This window comes from Panthera uncia (genome assembly GCF_023721935.1).
Source record: "Panthera uncia isolate 11264 chromosome B3 unlocalized genomic scaffold, Puncia_PCG_1.0 HiC_scaffold_2, whole genome shotgun sequence".
NCBI lineage: Eukaryota > Metazoa > Chordata > Mammalia > Carnivora > Felidae > Panthera > Panthera uncia.
The window spans coordinates 1470975-1486754 of record NW_026057583.1 but is presented as its reverse complement, the minus strand read 5'-3'; the positions used below and the strand labels follow the sequence as shown (position 1 = coordinate 1486754).

The 15780-nt window shown below is 44.3% G+C and overlaps 1 protein-coding gene and 1 pseudogene across 5 annotated transcripts in view; both read left to right on the top strand.

Annotated features, from left to right (window-relative positions):
* The window catches only part of BLM (BLM RecQ like helicase), a 164871-nt gene that overhangs the window by 125793 nt on the left and 23298 nt on the right, over positions 1-15780 (top strand). For all 5 annotated transcript variants that reach the window (XM_049614195.1, XM_049614192.1, XM_049614191.1 and 2 more), the window contains 2 exons: positions 7063-7169; positions 8550-8710. In XM_049614195.1, the coding sequence (XP_049470152.1) occupies positions 7063-7169; positions 8550-8710 (268 nt within the window). The remainder of the gene's footprint in view (positions 1-7062; positions 7170-8549; positions 8711-15780) is intronic.
* LOC125910754 (thioredoxin-like protein 4B) lies at positions 11679-15774 on the top strand (annotated as a pseudogene).

Sequence of the window (15780 nt, the reverse complement as noted above, 5' to 3'; positions counted from 1 at the left end):
GGTTTTAGAGCCCTTGAAATACTTTCTAATAAATTGCGGAGTGAAGTAAGTGGTAATTAGAGATGTAAATTATGACTGCAGGAACTCAGGAAGGCAAGATTGATGATAACCCAGAATAACAACTCCTTGTTAATGAGGCGGGGGTCAGATAGGGTTTCATAGAAAGGAAGAGGGCTTTGTCGGATGAGTAGTCTTTTTTGTAAGCAGCTGTAGTGAGATATAGTTTACATACCTTGAAATTCACCTATTTAAAGCAAGCAATTCTATGATTGTTTTTAGTTTACCCACAGGGTTGTGCATCCCGACCGCTGTCTAATTTTAGAACATTTTTGTCTCCCTTGAAAGAAAGTCCATACCCATCAGCAGTCAGTTCCCACTTTCTCCCATCTCCCCAGCCCTAGACAACCACTAATCTGCTTTGTGTATTTATAGGTTTTTGCCTCTGCTGGACATTTCATATACATAGAATTTTACAAAACGTGGCCTCTTGCAACTGGCCTCTTTCACTTAAGTGTGATGTTTTCAAGGTCCATCCGTGTTGTAGCGTATATCAGTACTTCATTCTTTTTTATTGACAAAAAAATGTTCCAGCGTATGGGTACTCTACATCTTACGTATTCATTTATCACGTGGTGGATATTTGGGCTGTTTCCACGTCTTGGCTCTTAGGAAAACCGTTACGAGCGTCTGTGTCTGAGCTGTTGCGCGGACACGCGCTTCCATTTCTCTTGGACGTATATCAAGCAGGGAATCGTTGGGTCACATGGTAACTCTTTGTTTTACTTTTTGAAGAGCTGCCAGATCATTTTCCAAAGCGGCTGCACCACGTTACATTAACTTCAGTGTGTGTGTGTGGGGGGGGTGCAGTTTCCCCCCACCCTCCCCTTCCCCATCCATGTCACCACGTGTCTTTTCAATGGTACCCATCCTACTGGGTGTGAAGTGGTGACATTTTAACAGGTGGAGAGTGAGAATTCAGGGCTGAAGTTCCTGGCATCAGAGTCCAGATCAGATCCAAGGAGCGGTGAATAATCTGTAGGATAAGCGGAGCAACCCAGGGAAGGGCCAACCCCGGGAAGGAGGCTTGATCCCATATCGTGGGGGGGCCTTGGCGTTTTGTGATGCTGCAGCGTGTGGACTTTATCCTGTGGACAGCTCGACCTGGGAAGTGGTGACCTGAATCTGATGGTAGAACGATGACCCTGGCAGTGGAACAGAAGATGGAACAGAGGAACAAGAGATCAGAGGCAGGACGGCCCGTAGGAACCCCACCGTAGCGTTCTAGGAGAGAGGGGACGGTGGTGGAAACGGGAAGAGGACGGAGGGGACAGGGTCAAGGGAAAGCACAGTTGCATCCGTAAGACTGGCAACCAGTGGCGTCAGAAAGGTGAACGGTGGAAGTTTACGTTAGTTTCTGGTACCATTGACCACGGACATGCGGGAGAGGGGGTGGAGGGATGGGATGGGTGGTGAATGTGATTTTTAGATCTGTGGTGTGGGGGGTGTTCAAGGGGTAGTAGACGTGGCCACGTCCTCGGTCTTCATACTTTCTTTGGTCACAATGTGCTTCCTGAAAGAATTGGAAAACTGTACCCCTTGTATATCTCTAACCAGACACCAAAAATGTTTCAACACGAGTTTTAAATAAAGAGAATGAGGTCTATTGTAAGTAACATTTTTAAGTAAAATTGTTACCTAGCCCTTTTAAATGTATCCAGTAGAATATAAATATAATAGCAATTTTATACCTACTTTCACTCACAAAACACATTAAAATGTTTAATTTTACACGTCTTTAAAAATATCTTTAACAGATATTTTACATCTTTCCTCTTCCTCTTTGAATTCCTATTTCTCTTCAGTTTTCCTCACAGATTTTTATCCTAAGGTGATATATTTTTCTGCATGAAATCTTGTTTACTCTATCATATCTATAAGAAAAATATGTATACAAATGTATGTATATAAATGAAAAGTTGCTTTTAAATTTCCCATACTAAAATTTTCTTCCAGATTGAATTATTATAATGATTAGTTATATATAACTGATCAGAATAGACATTTTTTTCAATTAGCTGATACATCTGTGGATGAATCGACTCCGTCCATATTTCTTGTTTTCGTAGATGTAAGCAGTGAGAACTGTTACTCACGTAAACTTGTAGATGGGAATGGAAAGCATTTTATTTTAGCAGCGACGCTCAATTATTTGAGTTTTTTCTGACGTCTATGCCAAAATTACATAATGATCTGTCATCAGAAATTATTTTTTATGATCTGTCAGCTGACAACTCAACTAGGTCCTTTAAATTTTGTGAGAAGCAAAGACCTGTAAACTCTCTGACTGGCAAAATAAGTCAGATCATTACTCACTTTACTTTTTCTGGGAAACATACTATAAAAAGGTTTTCCCAAGATTTATCTAATGACCGTTGCATGTTCTTGTTCCCCCTTCACTTAAATGAGTCTTGTATCCAGTATATTCGGAAGAGTTGGGGAGATCAAAACGCTGTTAGTTTCAGTAGGCCTTTTCTAATACATTTTGACGTGTGTTTTTATCGTATGATACACTTTTAAATAACAGCCTTATCAGAACTTTGTGGCTGCCAGTTAGCTCTTTCAGATCCCGGGACATGACTCTGGAACGTAATTGGCCAAGCAAGTGTTCATTGCCAAACCAATCACCTACATTAAAGTTATTTCCATTTATTTAAAGGGAAGAGTCTGTCTTGGTTTCTCAGTTCACATGAACTATTTAGTGCACATTCCCATGACAACTATCTCAGCTTCAAAAGCAACTAGAGCTTGAGCACAAATTGGTTCCATTTCCCGACACATCACTTAAAATGACAGGAGTTTGATACCCTGGACCTAATCATAGTTACCATGTTAATGTCAGTTGATATCAGTACTCCCTCAGTGAAGATACAATGGAATCTCAAGCTTTTTTTTAAAAAAGTAAAATCTTTATTGAGATACAGTCAGGGTGCCTGGCTGGCTCAGTTGGTGGAGTGTGTGACCCTCTGTCCTCCAGGTCGTGAGTTTGAGCCCCACATTGAGCAGAGCCTACTTAGAAAATAAAAATAGATAATTGACACATCATAAAATTCACCCATTTAAAGGTTAGAATTTAGTAGGGTTTTGGTATTTTCACAGAGGTGTGCAACCACCCCCCATATCTAAGTGTAGAACATTTCTGTCACCCCAAAAAAGGAAGCTAGCACTCACCAGCAGTCACTTCCCATTCTTCCCATCTCGCGTGTCCATCATCTCCCCCCGAGCGGTGTTTTCAGGGCTCATCCGTGCTGCCACATATATCAGGACTTCGTTCCTTTTTATGGCTGAATGATCTGTTGTGTGGGCATTCCACATTCACTTACGTGTTCTTTAGTTGGTGGGAATGGTCTCTGACTGAATATTTGGAAATTCCAAACATCCCATTTTCCAACAGGCCAATAAGACAAACTCGAGGAGACTGTTAACATTTTCATCAGAGCACATGGTGCACCTGCTGCATTTCGTCAGTGGCCCCTGTGCTGGGCTTGGGCAGTCGTTTTGCAGTGGAGATTCTTGTTTTGGTTTTGAGTTTGAGGTCTGCAACTTTATTTCCTAATCTCATGTCACTTTATTATTTTTAGTAGTTTGACTAAGTTAATTAGTTAAACATTTCTAAGTTTTTTTCAATTACGTCACAGGTTTTAAAACTTTTTCAGATTACGTGCCAGTTTCTGATCACTGCTTTATTGAGAGGTAGTCCATGTATCATACAACTCTCCCATTTAAAGTGCACAATTGAGTGGTTTTTAGTGTACTCAGAGTTGTGCAGCCATGACCACAATCAATTTTAGAACGTTTTCATCACCCTGCACAAAAACCCACGTCCATTAGTACTCACCCGTCTCCCCCTCACAGCCCCCTCAGCCCGTGGCAACCACTAACCCACCTTCTGTTTATAGACTTGCCTATTTGGGGATATCTCATGTAAATGGAATCATGTGATCTGTGGTCTTTTGTGAGTGGTTTCTTTTACTTAGCACAATGTTTTCAGAGTTTATTGTTGAGTAATATTGTTTTTTGTCCGGCTCTGGCACATTTTCTTCATCTGTTGGTGAATACTGGTGTTGTTTCCATTTGGGGCTATTACACATCGCTCTGTTCACACACAGGTTTTTGTGTGGCCCTGTTTTCATTTCTCTTGGGTCTGTACCCAGGAGTGGAATTGCCCAATTGTACGGTATCCCTGATTTTCACCTTTTGAAGAACTGCCAGACTTTTCCAAACATCCCCACCGGCAGCATAAGTGGGTTCTGATTCCACCTCTACTTTTTGACCCCGAGCTCCTTTTTTTTTTTTTTTTTTTTTTTAAATCCATAACCATTATTGTGCAGTTACAGGTTACAGTGTAGGTAACAAGACACTTCCTGATGGTAGTCATGATGTCAGCGTCATGCTGGTGGGGGGGCTCCTGCACCATTCCCAGCCTGCGCCCAAAGTAACTCAAATAAGTTTTAACATTATCTACATCGTTGGTACTCCTGGGCCGTTCTTTTTATGCCATCATTTTATCAGGACTGTGGTTTCCTTTGCTGTGGCAGTGATTATAAATAATTGACTGAGAACGATCAAAACAGTCCATGGATGAGGCAGTCTTTTACCTCCTGCCTCCACCCCGCCCCCGTTGTGATCCACTACCCACCCATTCTTTGGCCATTTCAAGCACTAGAAGGGAGGACTCCGTGCTCTGTGCACGTGAACAGCCTAAGAGGCAGGTTCAAAGTGCCGGTTAGCAGCAGTCTTGCAAGGCTCCCAGAGTGCTGCATCCTGCGACAGCAGCCAAGGGCGCTACACTTTACTCCCAACACAAATATGGAAAACCCTCACGAGACATGAAGCCCTACCAAGCGTTTCTCGTACTTTGATTAAAGAAAATTTCACCTGCACACCCGCACTACATTCAGTTTGCTCCGTGTGGTGTCCTGGAGGTTTTTACCGCCAGACCAGTGCGCGGCCGTGAAGTTCAGGACAGGTGAAGAGCAGGGTTGGTTGGTCGGTCGGTTTTTATAAGGTGAGAGGACGGCCGCGTAAAGGGGGCAGGCGGGGCCGGGGTAACGCGCAGGGTGTCTCGGCCACAGGAGTGTCCTCAGATCAGTCTTCTCGGGAGACAGTCCACGTGCAAATGGAGGACCCGCAAACTGACTCGTTTGCAGTCGTTGTCTTTGCTGATGTACCTTTAGAAGATCTTTGTGAAGTTGGGGTACGCGTACCCCTGTTTCAGACCACTGGTTGAGAAAGAAGTTGGACGGCGGTTTAGAAGTGTGAGGAGAAGCCTGAGTCGGGGCGGGTAGGGCCGACACTCAGTGCTGCTTAAAGAAGGCGAAGAGGCCCCCACTGCAGGAGCAAGCGTAGGAAGCAGAGAAGGAGACAGAGAAACTCGAGGGCTCGGCAGGGAGGGAGCAAGCCCGTGGACCTGAAACGGTCGGTGCCAGTGGAGGCTTTCAGGGACGATGCCGACGACACGGAGTGACAGAGGGGCCGGAGAGTGAGGTCTGAACGGAGACCGGCGCACACCCTGCAGGCAGCCCCACTGCTCCCCGGCCGTCATACCTGCAGGGCGGTCCCGTCAGGAACGCGACTGCCCCCCCACATGGAAGTCATTCGTTCGTCCTAAAACCAAAGAAGTTGATCCTTTGGAGCCTGGGTTAGTGGGGGAGTCCCTGCAGGGCCCGGGACCCCGTAACAATCCCCTCACCTTTCTTTAGTTTTAAAAGCTTAGGGGCCCCTGGGTGGCTTGGTCGGTTGGGCGTCCGACTTCAGCTCAGGTCATGATCTCACGGTCCGTGAGTTCGAGCCCCGCGTCGGGCTCTGTGCTGACGGCTCGGAGCCTGGAGCCTGTTTCGGATTCTGTGTCTCCCTCTCTCTCTCTGCTCCTCCCCAGTTCATGCTCTGTCTCTCTCTGTCTCAAAAATAAATAAAAGTTTAAAAAAATAAATAAATAAATAATAAAAGCTTAGATACGGGGGGGTGCCTGGGTGGCTCAGTCGGTTAAGCGTCCGACTTCGGCTCAGGTCATGATCTCACAGTTCGTGGGTTCGAGCCCCGCATCGGGCTCTGTGCTGACAGCTCAGAGCCTGGAGCTGCTTCAGATTCTGTGTCTCCCTCTTTCTGCCCCTCCCCCACTCTCACTTTGTGTCACTCTGTCTCTCAAAAATACAAAAATAAAACTTAAAAGCTTAGATAAAACAATCTTAGTAGCATGGTAATGGCAAAAGCCAGAATGGAGGTGACGAGAATTGAAATTGGTTGTGTGGTCAGTTGGTTGGGGGCGTGAGTGTCTTCTGAGAAATTTGCCACTGGCGGGCAAGGCAGAGGTGAGGTGCCACCCGCAGGGGAGCGCAGGGACAAGAGAAGCTTCTGCTGTTGGGGGTATTGGTGGCCCTGGAACATATTCAGAGACAAAGGGGAAGAATTGGCAGACGGGCCTGAAATACAAGAGCAGAGAGAATGGAGAAAAGCCCCCTGAGGAAGCAGGAGGGAGGAGGCAGGTGAGCCAGCAGAGAAAGGGGGCACATGTGTGTCAGAATCAGCCCATGCCCTTTGGGGCGCAGAGCACAGGGCAGCGATCCGTGATCCGGAGGGCTTTGGCTCCCGCTGCTGCCCTGCAATCAGCTCTTTATGTCCGCCATCAAATTTTGGGAACATTGGCGGCCTAAAGTGTGTGTTTTCTCTGTGACTTTTCAGTTTTATCCACCTCTGCTTGTAATTGACCTCGTCTTAGGGACCGGGCTCCTGACTCACCTGTCCTCTCTACGTGTTATCTTCCACAGCCCTCCTGATTCCTTGTCATCTCGTCCCACAGACATTTGTTCCCTATCACCGTTCCCTCCGCCAACTCCTAACCTGACTTCCCCTCGAGCGTCGTGTAACGCAAGCTGCCAGGGACCATCGTCCGCTCAGGTGGCTTGATCATTAGGTTCGCATTGTGGAAAATCAGTGTTTGATGTATAAAAGTGAGTGAAACTATATTTTCTCTTAATAACAAAATTTTCTCTTTGGGGCTTCTAGGTTTAGCATGAGCTTTAACAGACATAATCTGAAATACTACGTGTTACCGAAAAAACCCAAAAAGGTGGCATTTGATTGCTTAGAGTGGATCAGAAAGCATCACCCACGTGAGTACATGTGACGAATTATGTCTAGAAGTAATAAGTAAATATTGTGGTATTGGTACCACGATAGAATGTGTGTGTGCATGTTAAACATCGCTTTTCCCATGACAGTAGCACTAACTAGCTATTTATAGAACAGCAAATCACAACTGCCTCCCTGCTGGAAATTGTAAAATCCCATTTGGTTTGATAACAATAAACCCTAAGAAGAAGTATATGAGATGACCCCCCACACACACACCCATGCTGTAGTTCGTGGTTTCGGCGTCTCTCCTCTGGTCCCTGTCGGTACGGATTCTAGCAGTCTCTGTGTTAGGGGCCTCTCCCGAGGGTCTGCCTCGGAGTTCTGTTACCTAAGATGAGAGATTGCGAAACTCGTGGTAGTTTTCCACGTAACCCCCCCTGCTCCTTTCCCAGAGAGACTTGTTCTTGGTGACCACCTCTAGTTCGTGTTTTGAAAATTAGTATACGTGTTTGTTTGAGCAAATCAGACCGTGCAGAGAGGTAGACCAAGAAGTCGTCTGTGATTTCCCTTCCAGACCCCCTTGTCCCGGGTGGCGAATATAGATAGTCAGCACGTTTTTGTCTGCACCTTTGGCTCTGCCACGGAGAGAGGGCTTTTTCTTTAACGCCTCTCATTTTGTGGTTTTCAAAACGACACATAGAATACGTGCTCCTTGAAGAAACCAAGAAAGCAACAAAAAGAAAGAAGCAAAAGACAAGAGTCACCTCAAGACAAGTCGCCGGGACCATCTGGGGTTTACTTCCCTCCAGCAGTTGTTTGTGTGTGTTTCTTTCCATTAGCGTACTGTGTGTGCACTTTTTCTACCCTTAACCCGCTCTGTACCTTGAACATCGTCAGGGTTCCTCAGAAAACTTGGAAACCACTTTAATAATTACGGTATAGTTTTTTTCATGATGTCCTTTCTTAATTAATCCCCTGATGGTGGCCATTGAAGTTTTTCTAATTTTCAAAAGTAGAAACAAAACTTCTGGCAGAAGCCGTGGTACCCCTTTATTTCCTAGATGAGTTTCATAGAAGGAACGGGGTCAAAAGGCAGAAGCATTTCTAAGGCTGATGCACACTGCCTTACGCTTCCCACAATGTTCGTGGAAGGGTGCCTTCCCGCTGCACGGCCAGTGTGAAACAGCCCGGGCTTCCTCCAGGCCCACCTAAGGAGTCATCTGGGGGCAGAACGGAAGGTCCCATCCTGTCTTCTCCAGTGCGTGTGAATTCGTCGCTTGAATCACTCTACGTCTGTGACCACCACCCTCTACTCTAGCAATACCCTGGAGGTCTGCTCGCGGTGCACATATTTCCACGAACACAATGAAAATTGTGTTGTTATTTACGATTAAAGCTCTGTTTTGGTTTCTCGGCAGATGACTCTGGGATCATCTACTGCCTCTCCAGGCGAGAATGCGACACAATGGCTGACACTTTACAGAAGGATGGTCTCGCTGCTCTTGCTTATCACGCCGGCCTCAGCGATTCTGCCAGGGATGAAGTACAGCACAAGTGGATTAATCAGGATGGTTGCCAGGTAACATTTTCTATAATAAACAAATCAAGGAAATGATCTTTTATAGGACACGAGCAAACGTGCACACACAGGATGAAAATTGTTTTTACTTTAAAGGCAGTAAACGTCGGGGCGCCCGGGCAGCTCAGTCGGTTAAGCATCCAGCTCTTGATCTCAGCTCGGGTCATGATCTCATGGTTCGTGAGGTCGAGCCCCGCATCGGGCTCCTTGCTGACAGTGTGGAGCCTGTTTGGGATTCTCTGCCTGTCTCTCTCTCTGCCCCTCCCCCTGCTCATGCTCTCTTTCCCTCTCTCTTTCGAAATAAATAAACATAACTAAATAAAAAATAAATACCATAAACATCAAAAGAAGACTGAAATTTAAAAACATCTTTTTGAGACTTCCAAAGTTGCTTTTTCTTAAATAAAAAAAAAATTTTTTTTATTCAGCTATAATTCGCCCTTTCAGAGCTTACAAGTCAGTGGTTTTTAGTATATTCACAAGGTTGTGCAACCACCACCACTGTCTAATTCCAGAGTATTTCATCATCCCCAAAATAAACTCCATACCCATTAGCAGCCGCTCCCCATTCCACCAACCCCCCAGCCCCTGGCAACCACTAACCTAACCACTGCTAGTCTGTCTATAGGTTTTCCTGTTCCTGGACATTTCACGTGAGTGAAATCATACAGTATGTGTTCTTTTGTGGCTGATTTATTTAGCATAATGTTTTTAAGATTTATCCACATTACGGCGTGTATCCATACTTTATTTCTTTTGTGGCCAGGTAGCTTCCATGGTAGGGATATAGCCTAGTTTGTCATCCATCCATCAGTTGGTAGACATTTGGTTGCACCCACTTTTTGGCTGTTGGCGCATAATGTAATGCTTCTGTGAACGTCTGTGTACGTGTTTTGTGTGAACACGTTTTCAGTTCTCTCAGGTGGGTACCTAGGAATGGGATCGCTTAGTCATACGGTAACTGTACGTTTAGCTTTTTGAGGAACTACCAAACTGTTTCCAAAGCAGCTACAGAATTTTACACTTCGAGCAGCAACGTGTGAGGTTCCAGTGTCTCTGCCTTCTTATTACTACCCATTATTGTCTTTTTTACTGTATCCATCCTAGGGGATGTGAAGTGGCATCTCATTGTGATTTTAATTTGCATTTCCATAGTAACTAATGGTGTTGAGATTTCTGAGATGACAGATGTATCACCCAAGTGGATCTAGAGGAAGACCACTAAGAACACTCTAGGCATCTCCTATAGCAGCAGGTGCCGGCCTTGGATAGATCTTTCTCAGTAACATGGATGACTTTGAGGAAAACAACTAAATAACTTTTTTAGCCTATGAAGTTTTCAGGTCACAAAAAGGGAAATTACCCTGAAGATTTAGAGGAAAAACATCTCTCAAAAGTATTTTCCAACGGAAAACAGAAGAAATCTTAGAGTATATTAGCCTAGTGTCCTTGGAAAGATGTCAGAAGACTTGACTTATATGAACCAGAAGCACTCTACCATAGGAAGATTACAGGCTGAGATGAAGGCACAAATAAAAATGAAATTTATCCAGATAAGAAGATGCACGAAAGGCAAAACAAATAGAATTATGTATCAGGACACAAATGGTTCAGATCAGTGCAGACATTTGCATCAATGAGGTAGCGAATAACTTGAAAATGTGAAGGAAAGAAAACAGATTAAAATTAGGGGAAAAGAGGAAAATGGTATTGGTGTCAGGGCATCCGCCTAAGAATAGTAAGTGTGTCCAAGAAGGAAGTCAGGACAGTTGGGGTAGATACAACAGGCAGATGTGTTCTAAATGAGTACATAAGAAATATTTAACCAATGTAAAAGCTTTATTTCCGTGTCACTGGGGGAAAAGGTAAACGTAGACATAGTTCACCACTTTGTTGGATTAACGAAGAGCTAAAAGAAATTACATTCACCAAGATAAAGAAATAAGATACTCTACAGAAACCAGACAGACCTGAGACTGTTTCACTAAATGACAGAAGCAGGACACGCGGTCTTCAGAATCAGAGAAGGGAAGCCTGGGACTGAAGAATTTCACAGCCAGCTCATTGTCACGTGTGTTGAACACAACGGAAGAGCACTTTCAGATTGTGAAGTCCAGAAAGCAGATCACTGCCTTGTCGTCAGTGGAGTAATCACAGATGCCAGTCCTCCCTACCTTGTATATTTCAGCAAAATTCCAGTGGGCTTTTTTTTTTTTTATTATTATTCCTTTGATAGACTTTTTCTAAAGTTTGCCTGGAAGAATATCCCGGTTTAAATAACCGAAGGAATTTGGCAAGAAAAGGAAAACACATGAACACTGGCTTTGCAGTACATCACAGACACATCAGTGACACAGAAATCCAGAATTCACCTGGAAAACGTGTAAAAACAGTGTGTGGCAAGGAAGGCACTGAAAAATTAAAAAAGGAGGGTGATCCAACCAGAGGTACCACTTACCTACTGGGAGGGATTGTTTTGGATCCTCCTATCAAAATCACAGGTAAGTAAAGCCGTTGGTATTTTTAAATGTAGGAGCCCTGGCTGGAAGAGAACCTGAGCTTAAAAAGAGCTCAAAGGGAAGGAATTGATAGAAATGATTAAAAACCTATATACCTAAACACTTGCGTGTTGGTGAGCAAAATTAAAGGCAACAGCAAACTGGGGAAATAATGTCTTCAGCAAATAAAGCATCCCATAGAGCGTGTAAAACTTTGATAAAGACATGAATCTTGGGGCGCCTGGGTGGCGCAGTCGGTTAAGCGTCCGACTTCAGCCAGGTCACGATCTCGCGGTCCGTGAGTTCGAGCCCCGCGTCAGGCTCTGGGCTGATGGCTCGGAGCCTGGAGCCTGTTTCTGATTCTGTGTCTCCCTCTCTCTCTGCCCCTCCCCCGTTCATGCTCTGTCTCTCTCTGTCCCAAAAATAAATAAAAAATGTTGAAAAAAAAAATTAAAAAAAAAAAAAAAGACATGAATCTCAAATAGTAAATTACCCCACGCTATCAAGAGACATCGAAAAGGAGCTGAGGGTGCTTAGGTGGCCCAGTCGGGTAAGCATCCGACCCTTGACTTCGGCTCAAATCACGATCTCATGATTCCCAGGTTCGAGCCCTGCATCTGGCTCTGTACCCACAGTGAGGAGCCTGCTTGGGATTCTCTCTCTCCTTCCTCTCTCTCTGCCCCTCCCTCACTCACACACGCACTCTCTCAATAAATAAACTTAAATGTTTTTTAATAAAAAATGAAAAAAGGAGCCAGCAAAGTCTAAGCACAAATGTATTCCAAAGTGCAACTTTGCTAATTATTAAATCCAAATTTAAAAACAGTGAGCGACCATTTTCACCTCTAGTATTAGCAGACTTCTATTAACTGTTGGGGTCGATGCTGTAAGAGGCAATTTCCTACAGTGCTCCTGAGAGCCTTTCTGGAAAAGAATACTGTAGACTGTACAAGAGCCTCAGATCTGAAATATGGGCATGGAATTTACATGGCTGTTTTTTTACATTTTTTTTGTTGTTTTTTAATTGAAGTATAGCTGACAGACAATGTTATATTACTTTCAGTTCAGCACAGTGATTTGACGATTGTACTTACCACTTATCACCACACAAGGTTATTGCAATGTTGTTAACTGTATGATAGTGTTATATAAACAGCCTAAATGTCCTGAGAGAGTGACTGGGTACATTATAGAGCATTCCTGACATTGAAAATGGTTTGTGAAGAATTTCATAATGATTTGAAAATGTTCAAATGTCAACAATGGAAAAACGTAGGGACAAATAGAATCCAGAAGTGTGAGATCTCAACCATAAAAAAGAAAATTGAAGGACACCTGGGTGGCTCAGTCAGTTAAGCATCTGACTCCAGCTCAGGTCATGATCTCACAGTTTGTGGGTTTGAGCCCCGCATCGGGCTGTGTGCTGACAGCTCAGAGCCTGCTTGGGATTCTCTGTCTCCCTCTCTCTGCCCCTCCCTCGCTCACTCACACTCACTCTCTCTCTCAAAAGTAAATAAACATTTTTTTTAATTTAAAAAAAAAAAGAAAAAATTGAATAGAAAAATAGAAAAGAAATAGAAAAATAGAAAGAAAAGAAAAATAGATGAGAAAAAAGCCAAATATTTTCAAGTTCTTTAAATCTCTACGTATAGTATAACTATTCTACAGTACACATGCATGCAGATAACGTATTTGTATATATGTACATAAAACACTTGATCAAAAATATGGTTTTAAAAAATTGGTGAGTTTTTGTTTGTTTTCGGACTAGCTAATCCTTACCGTTCAGGTATAATAATACAGTCACTGGACAACCTTGATCTTGTTAGATTTGTGAGATAGAATAAAAACTTCATTGTTTTTCTTCACAAGGAAATTATTATAGTCTGGCGTTTTAAGAGCAACACAGAAATAAAGAAGGAAGTAACAGCTCGACTAAGCCAGTTTTCCCAGTGACAAGGCTAAATGCTTTCAGGGGAAGTTGGCTTCAGGGTCACCTCCCTGGGAGCCTGCAGACTGACCCTGGCCCACCCCTCGACCTCAGGAGACCTTGACCTTGGGAGACTTGCCCTTGGGAGCCCCCCTACTTGTGGGACCGCTGCAGGCCATGCCCTGTGGGCCTGTGGGCTGCCACCCCACTCTGCACAGCCTCCCCGCCTGCTCTCAGCCACTAGAGGCTCTGGCAGACTTTCTCTCTCCAAGGACATTTCCTTCGATAAAAGTGCCATAAATCTGGGGGGACGACTAGCCTGTAGTTCAGGCCACAGCCGTCACCAGTGTGGACAAACACGCCCGTTTGCTGTCAGCCTACTCCACCGAGTGCCGTTCCTCTCCCTGGTGCCCAGTGACCGAAATCATGTCATCGGCCTCAGTCTGGCTGCCAGGTAGTTTGGTTGCTTTTGAAATACTGGTCTCGCAGCTTTATTTATATAATATAATTTTGGAGATGTAATGTTTTTGGGTTAATAAGCCCTAAGTTTGCAACTGCCATGGTTATTCTTGAAAATGGTTTTTTTTACTAAAAATCAATTTATGAAGCTCCTGAAGTTCAACTGTCACCTTGGTTTTCCTAAGTAATTTGCATCAGCCACGATGCATGGTCTCCAGTCTTTTTTTTTCCCCCTAATATAAGCAACTCTCAGACTTTTACCCATGTGAGTTCCAATAAAAATTTCACAAGTTTTTACTTTGAAATCAGCTGTTGAGGAAAAGAAGCTGGTGTGTGATTGATCAGCTGCTCCCACTAGGGAAAAACAGATGGTAAACACGGGCACAGGTGACATTGCCACGGTTCCTGAGGCATCAGAGACACTGGCAGTGGTCATCACCCTGGAGCTCCTGAGCGACCCTATCATGACCATGACCTCGGTGCTATGGCTGTGTGGGCAGTGCCCCTCATATCTCCATATCAAAAACGTAAGAGAGGGGCACCTGGGTGGTTCAATCAGGTAAGCATCTGACTTCAGCTCAGGTCAGGATCTCACGGCTCGTGGGTTGGAGCCCCGCATTGGGCTCTGTGCTGTCGGCTTAGAGCCTGGAGCCTGCTTCAGATTCTGTGTCTCCCTCCATCTCTGCCCCTCCCTGCTTGTTTTCTGTCGCTCTCAAAAATAAACATTAAAAAAAATTAAAATTAAAAAAAAAAAAAACGTAAGAGAACTAGATGTGGCAGCACGTTTGGAGGTTACTGATTGCTCTTGAGTCTGGCCCCTTACGTGACAATACCAAATCCATGAGAAAGTGCCTGCCACCCCACCACATGAGCCTCTATCAATATGAAGATCTCACATTAGTCATGCAAAATAATGGGACCAACTTAAGAAACTAGATTGTTGTTATATATTTTTTTAGTGGTCCACCAGAGTCGGGAGGCAGTAACCCCTGGGTTACTTTGAGTTAGGGTCGCTGCTTTTGGTGTAGAAGAAGGGAACTGCCAGGGTACCAACCTTTCGGAGAAGTGGTCGGGGTTGAGGACAGTCCTCGAGTGGAAGAGAAGGAGGTGCCTTGCACAAATAAAGAGTGACGGTGAGGATAAATATTTGGATCATGTCGAGGTGAGCTTCCTGTTGCCCAAGCTAACTAGCAAAAAAGAAGAAGACCAAGCAATAAAAAGTACTGCAGAGAAGGCGTTGGTTCTCAGGTTTGGGAGAGATGAGGATCCTGTCTGTCTACAGCCAGATGATATTCCTTCTAAGACGTCTTCTAACCTGAGTAGAATGGCTGCCACGTATCTGGTAGATGTGGACCGAACTCCCGTTCACACGCACTATTTTGACATCAGTTATATTCCATCTACTGTGTTCTTCGATGGGCAGCACATGAAAGTGAATTAGGGGTCTCCTGATCACACTAAGTTTGTGGGAAGTTTCAAAACCAAGCAAGACTTCATAGATGTGGTTGAAGTAATTTATCGAGGAGCAGTGAGGGGAAAGCTTATTGTCCAAGTCTTACTGATCCCAAGAATATTCCCAGATGTGACCTTCTCTATCAAGACATTTAGCGCATTCACTACTGTCAAAGTTGAAGGAAAAAGCACATCGTGAAACAGTACCTGAACCCAGCTGTGCCATTTTCCTGGAGTCCTTCGGACGTGTGTTTAGCGTCCCAGCGGAGAAGAGTGCTGACTTGGGTAGAAAATACCCCACCCCCAAGTAGAAGACCACACTGACAACCACCATGAGCAAGGATGCTTAAATGTTCCCTGCAAACCCCAGAGCAGTCAAGACGACTGGGGTCACTTTGCCCAGCGGGATTTTTTTAAATTTATATTGTGCTTCTCTTTAGTCTTTAAGATGATACAGAATCCTTCTGAACATTGGCTAGTATATTTATGTTGATTTTGATATACAAGTAAGATAGGAAATCACTTCCCGTAAGAGCAGAAGTACTTCTTTTTTACCCTAAAGGTACCTACACACATACCCTCGCCCTCACCTGTTTCTCCACTCATGTATTTGTCTCATGCTCTCCTGTCTCCAGTCCTTGTTATCTCAGTTTCTCTTGGAATAAATGATTCTCTACCGACAGGAGGAAGGAAGGAAGGAAGGAAGGAAGGAAGGAAGGAAGGAAGGAAGG